This window comes from Coenobita brevimanus, chromosome 21 (assembly GCF_032717465.1).
Source record: "Coenobita brevimanus isolate Jiangsu-jjx chromosome 21, ASM3271746v2, whole genome shotgun sequence".
NCBI classification, from domain to species: Eukaryota; Metazoa; Arthropoda; class Malacostraca; order Decapoda; family Coenobitidae; genus Coenobita; species Coenobita brevimanus.
Window position 1 is genome coordinate 36,157,009 of NC_136974.1, and position 6,987 is coordinate 36,163,995.

Genomic DNA, 6,987 nt, shown 5'->3' on the forward strand with positions numbered 1-6,987 from the left:
CAGCCCTAGGTTCATCTGAAATGTGAACCCAAAGGACTACAAACTTAAATTGCCCTTCTGATTTCCACCATCCTCCATTTAGGGGACAAGGAAACACCTGAGGGGCGTGTGTATAACCAGGCAGTGGAACCGCCTGGTTATATCTTTGCCCCCACATGAAGGCGTACCTCTCCAGCACCAGCCAGCATAAGAAAATGAAACGCAGAGGAGGTGAAATATTAGGCGAAATTTTATCCCCGATTTACAGAGCTACTTTTTTTTTTTTTCCTTTTTTTAAGATTATGTGCTCATTTTCCTTGACTTGTTTATGCAGTTTAACCCTCTCACGGTCGGAACAACTCTGGTATTCTATTTCAACTAATGCTAAACGATTTTTTATCTTAAGCTGTGAGTCGCAGTAAGTTGAATGTTGATACTGTCTCCTTTAACCCTCTCACGCTCGGGACATTTCTATTCCAGCTAATGCCAGACGACTTGGAGCGAGTCAACAGCCTGAGAGTGTTGATTAATTTTCATTTCAACCACAATGGCTCTCCTTATCCTCTAAAAAATAAACAAATAAATAATAAGGATGCTCGCTTTCCTGGCCTAGTAAAACAAGTAAAATAGAAAGGAGCTCATTTTCCTTACAAAACTAGTCCCTGAATTCCTTTCCAATGGATTTTGCTTCTTCCTCTCCATCAATCACCGACACAACATAGTAGCTTAATAGATGAGGAAATCTCTCTCATTTATGTAGGTTTATTAGTCTTGAAGTACAATACCGTATATCCAGAAAGACCTGGGCTACGGTGTGTGTGTGTGTGTGTGTGTGTGTGTGTGTGTGTGTGTGTGTGTGTGTGTGTGTGTGTGTGTGTGTGTGTGTGTGTGTGTGTGTGTGTGTGTGTGTGTGTGTGTGTGTGTGTGTGTGTGTGTGTGTGTGTGTGTGTGTGTGTGTGTGTGTGTGTGTGTGTGTGTGTGTGTGTGTGTGTGTGTGTGTGTGTGTGTGTGTGTGTGTGTGTGTGTGTGTGTGTGTGTGTGTGTGTGTGTGTGTGTGTGTGTGTGTGTGTGTGTGTGTGTGTGTGTGTGTGTGTGTGTGTGTGTGTGTGTGTGTGTGTGTGTGTGTGTGTGTGTGTGTGTGTGTGTGTGTGTGTGTGTGTGTGTGTGTGTGTGTGTGTGTGTGTGTGTGTGTGTGTGTGTGTGTGTGTGTGTGTGTGTGTGTGTGTGTGTGTGTGTGTGTGTGTGTGTGTGTGTGTGTGTGTGTGTGTGTGTGTGTGTGTGTGTGTGTGTGTGTGTGTGTGTGTGTGTGTGTGTGTGTGTGTGTGTGTGTGTGTGTGTGTGTGTGTGTGTGTGTGTGTGTGTGTGTGTGTGTGTGTGTGTGTGTGTGTGTGTGTGTGTGTGTGTGTGTGTGTGTGTGTGTGTGTGTGTGTGTGTGTGTGTGTGTGTGTGTGTGTGTGTGTGTGTGTGTGTGTGTGTGTGTGTGTGTGTGTGTGTGTGTGTGTGTGTGTGTGTGTGTGTGTGTGTGTGTGTGTGTGTGTGTGTGTGTGTGTGTGTGTGTGTGTGTGTGTGTGTGTGTGTGTGTGTGTGTGTGTGTGTGTGTGTGTGTGTGTGTGTGTGTGTGTGTGTGTGTGTGTGTGTGTGTGTGTGTGTGTGTGTGTGTGTGTGTGTGTGTGTGTGTGTGTGTGTGTGTGTGTGTGTGTGTGTGTGTGTGTGTGTGTGTGTGTGTGTGTGTGTGTGTGTGTGTGTGTGTGTGTGTGTGTGTGTGTGTGTGTGTGTGTGTGTGTGTGTGTGTGTGTGTGTGTGTGTGTGTGTGTGTGTGTGTGTGTGTGTGTGTGTGTGTGTGTGTGTGTGTGTGTGTGTGTGTGTGTGTGTGTGTGTGTGTGTGTGTGTGTGTGTGTGTGTGTGTGTGTGTGTGTGTGTGTGTGTGTGTGTGTGTGTGTGTGTGTGTGTGTGTGTGTGTGTGTGTGTGTGTGTGTGTGTGTGTGTGTGTGTGGTTAAAGATAAGTGAGCATACTATATAGGAACTTGAAAGAATAAGGTAGTTATATCTTAGCAAAGTCAAATACAAACAATTTCATCACCTTACCCACAAAACACCACAACAACAATACTAACATCACAAAAAATCACAACACTGCACCACCAAAACCTCCAACACACCTCACCTGGAAATACAGTGAGAAATCGAAAATGCCAAAACAGTTACTGGATGCTGCTGTCTTGATCACTATTTCACGTATGCCTTTTTAAGGATGTTTAAAAATATAATGGACAAGTGTTAAAGACAAGTACACGATTCTGTGAGACATCAAGTGGTTAATGATAAAGTGGGCATGTTGCTAGTGACAGAATAAGATACAATACAAAAATAACAGTCTACGTGAACACAGTAATTTATATATATCTTAGATCACTAGATGAAATACTGAGTGCTATATAGAGATACCTTAGCGATAAAGGACTATAATAGTAATATTTATTAATCATCATCATCATCATCATCATCATCATCACCACCTGCACACCTTTTCCCGGCTACGGATAGGATGAGGTGCGTTTAAAACTAGATTAACACATACCATAAACATCTGCTCATCTTTGGTATTATGGCTATCATTAAATGCAATAAATTTATATACATATATATCTATGCAACCCTATAACAAAAATACTATGATTTATGATAAAATACAGTTTCATTATTAACAAACTACAGGCTTCATCTAAAAGCAGTAAAATATATGGACTCTCAAAGATCTCTGGGGAAGATCTATTGTTTATAATTATGTTTGTGGGACCTCCTGCACAAGTAGACTCAAGCTCCACAAGGTACCCATAAATAATACTAAACACAGAATAAACCCTTAATCAATTCTGGAAAAGCTATATTGTTCAGTATATATATATTAAAATATTTTTAACACCTGGACTGTTATATTTAAGCTTCCTGTGGGTACCTATACATTATACCAGTTATCGAATATACCGTAGTCTTAACTCTGGAAAAGATATATAACATATGTATTATGCTATTTTTGACACCCACACAATTAGAGCTAAGGTACCTGAGGTTACTAATAAAATATTACCAATCACAGACATAATTGTAGGTATTGTCATTGCTTGGATCACAAATAATTTACTGTACTGCTATCAAGATATGAACGCACCATCAAGCACCAGAAAAAAAAATCATTAGCTTGATACTGATCTCATAAAAAAGTTTTTGAGAGTTTTTATAACTGAATTAAATCATATATATATATATATATATATATATATATATATATAAAGTTTTCTTCGATATTTTCACTATTTCTATGATTGCTTAATCATTGATCATGGGCAATTAAGAAAATAAACTATGGCCATTTTGTCAGTCTGTCAACAGGTACATTGATTACATTAAATTTTATGCTTAACTCATGAACGGAATAAAGTAATTAAACATATACACCTACCTCCAAAGGCCTGGATAACAGTCAATAATATTAAGGTAACAAATGCAGTGCAACTGCTATTTCATCCAAAACATATATTACCAGACTATCATACTTTTACCCCTTCAGCCACACCAGATAGTAGTCTAGTTTATTCTTGCTGCCTCCAGACAAGCTTATTTCAGTAAAGATATTGTTATCCTCTATGGCAATGAGACCTGGTAGGTAAGAGAAGGGGATACATGTAGACTGGACACACTGAAAAAGAAAATACTGAGAGGGATGAGAGAAGGGGGGGGGGGTTACAGCTAACTCAAAAGCTCTGGATTAACTGTAGGTTATAAGTTAGGAACTGGATAGTTTATCATCTCAGTGTATCACTGGTTTCCGAGAGATTAGTACTGTACAAAAACGGCCGATTAATAAATAAACGAATAAATGGATAAACAAATATACAAAACTTGACACCGGACACCGAGTTACTTAAACGACTGATACACAAAAAAAAAAAAAAAAAAAAAAAAAAAATGGCTATACAATAAATCTACCTCTTATTTTAATCCTGTTTTCAGAAGCAACAAGATTTTCAGATTAAAACATTGGCAGAAATATAAAAGGAAAGAGATTTGTTTACCATCAATTTTCCTAAAGTTCGTTCACCTTATATGGGCATAAAAATTTCTTTCTAGGTCAGGGACAGAGTAAGACACTACTACGAACCTACATCCTTCCCATTGCACTTCTTCGTGACTAACATCATATTTTAGTGGTAATTTCTTGATACAGCTCAGTGGCAGAAAAAGACAATGTCATGGCTTTACATACCCTCCATAGCACTTCTTCTTGACTAGCACCATCCCCTACTGTTGATCTCTTGTTACAGTTCAGTGACGAAATATGACAATACTCTGGCTCAACATCCTTTTCATAATTCGTAAACCAGCACAAGTGTCACTTTTCACTCTTTTTCCTTCCCTCTCCTGTATTCCATTCTTCCCTTTCCTTCCCTCTCCTCTATTCCATTCTTCCCTTTCCTTTCCTCTTCATTTTCACCCTTCCTTCCTTCTCTCTCCCCTCCCTTTCAGTATCCTTCCCTTCCATCTCCTCTCTTCCTCCCTTCCCTCTCTCTTCTTCCCTTCCCTCTGCCTTTCGTTTCCACCTCTCCGTCCCATCTCCTCCTTCCTTCCCTCTCTCTTCTTCCCTTCCCTCTGCCCTTTCTTTCCACTCTCCCTCCCATCTCTTCCTCCCTTCCCTCTCTCTTCTTCACATCCCTCTGCCTTTCCTTTCTATCTTTCACTCTCCTCTCTTCCTCCCTTCTCTCTCCTTTCTTCCTACCCTCCCTTTCCATCCTTCCTCCCTTCCCACTCCCCTTCCCCCCCTCACTCTCACAGTTTAGTCTGGAGAGGGCATACAGTGGAGCCGCTCAAATGCCGCCTTCTCCAGCTGCTCTCGGTGGTCTGGATGAGAGATACGGATGAGCTCGTGGGCGCGCTGACGAAGGTTCTTGCCGAAGAGGTAGGCGATCCCCCACTCCGTCACCAGGTAGTGGAGGTGTGCACGCGTCGTCACCACCCCGCCGCCTGCATGGGGTGGGGGGTGTACGGTAAATCATCATCATCATCATATCATCATCATTTTTTTTTTAATCTAAGGATAAATTGAGGTAGGATCCAGAAAACAAAGCAAGAGAATATACGTAAGCTGAGGACCATCAATAGCTTATCTAGTGAAATAGGCTAGACAATCATGCACGTATCATTCAAGCCTCGGGAATTCTGGCTCCATCCTTCAAGTAATAAGTTAGTAAGGGGTGCCAGACGTTGGTCATGTGCTGCTCTGTATCGGCACTTACTTCCACTGCTTTTATCCATTTTCATAAAAATTTCGTGAATTAGCATCACCATCCTACACTTCCTTCTTACAATAATAAAAACGGTGTGAGAAGTATCTAAAACAGGAATATTAAAGCAAAAAGAAGAAAGAAGACAGAGAGAAAAGAAAAGCTGAAAAAAGAAAAATATGTATTTACAGAGTCCCCACTCAAATGAGCCACACATCCATTAGCTAATCATCTCTTACCTTTTATATGTTAGTGCCTGGCGCTGTATAGTTCAGTACTAAAAGCATGAGTATTAAGAATGTCGTTTTTACTGACAGAACTGGACCATTTCCATAACTTGAACCATAAGTGACGGTTGCATGAAATTCGATGAGTTTTAGTTGGAGTTAGGAATGAATCTTCTTGGTTACTGCTCAAAATGACCCTCTGGTCAGGCTACATTTGGCCACCAAACAGGGTTGTGTAGCTACAATGTTAAAAAATAGCGTGGCCAAGCCAAATTATGGGATGGCCCAGAAAGAATTCTTGAGGAAGAAACGGGTGTATTCCCCAGGAAATTTAGGGTGGTCATTGGGGTGGCCTGGTATATTTCAGGGGGGGCCAGTGTCACCCCGGCCACACCTTAAGCTACGTCACTGCTATCGCTTGTCCTGGAAAGGGTTAAGGGTCTTCATCAGGTTAGAAAAACCGCACTACAGACCACCAGGTCCAAGTATAGGGTAGAGATAGTTATGGCAATCAAGGGAGGGACCCACCTGGCTTGAGGAAAGGTACAATCTTGCTCTCCCCTTTGGATGTGGTGGACGGCATAGCTAAGATGGGCTTCCCCAGTCCATCCCGACCCACTGCCGCCCCTCTGATGAAATCCACCTGGCCACCCACACCTGCAAGATGGTAGGGGGTAGGAAAGGGGACGACTAATTAGAAAAATGTTAAATTCAGTGATAAGCAAACCGTATGTGTGAGAAGGATGAGTCACGGTGCAGAGGAATTAATGGTGCAGTGTTGCCATGGGTGAATGTGTGTGGGATGAAAATGATGTGCCCTGGGAGAGGAAAGGTAGGAGAGGAAAGGTGGGTGAGGAAGGGATGATGGGGAACGGCAAATGTGAAGAACCTTTGCTAGAGATGAACCTGGAAGGAAACAGGACGTTTAGTCAAAGATGCAAATGTTCCTGACTTTTATGCAAGTAGCAAACCTATCCATTAACTTATCTATTAAAATCATTGTATTATAAAAACTATATTATCAAGTATGAAACTGCTGATGTATATGTATAATCTGTACAAAAAGCTTACTTCTGTCCATCTATCTATTACCAGACGCCTTAATCCCGTAAGGGGTGGCCACAAACAAATCGTCCCGGAATTAAAACCTTACTTGTTTCGCATAAATTGATAAACAGTTTAAGAAGAAATAACCGGTATTTCTACATAAAATATAGATCGTCAAAGGTAAAGAGAACTGATATTGCTAAATTAAATGGTACTGGATATAGCGAGATAGAAACTGAAGACTCCAAAGCCAGCACCACAAAAAAAGGAAAAAATTAATTATGTCTTTCAGCATTCAAGCACCACGTAAATAAAAAAAAAAAATCATAAAACCAATTCTTCATTCTCCCCCTTACCTGAGTACATCCTAAAAAAAAAAAAAAAAAAAAAGAAAGGAGAAAATCTAAACTAATTCCTCTTACAGTATTCAAACCACGTAAATTAGAAAAAGAAA

At 40.8% G+C, this 6,987-nt stretch overlaps 1 protein-coding gene across 1 annotated transcript in view; it reads right to left on the bottom strand.

The window, feature by feature from the left end:
• Nucleotides 1-4,811: 4,811 nt before the first annotated feature.
• LOC145392209 (succinyl-CoA:acetate/propanoyl-CoA:succinate CoA transferase) overlaps nucleotides 4,812-6,987 on the bottom strand; it is an 11,571-nt gene continuing 9,395 nt past the window's right edge. The window contains exons 8-9 of the mRNA XM_080266661.1: nucleotides 6,015-6,143; nucleotides 4,812-4,999 (exon numbers count right to left, since the gene is read on the bottom strand). Coding sequence (XP_080122787.1) covers nucleotides 4,812-4,999; nucleotides 6,015-6,143 — 317 coding nt within the window. The remainder of the gene's footprint in view (nucleotides 5,000-6,014; nucleotides 6,144-6,987) is intronic.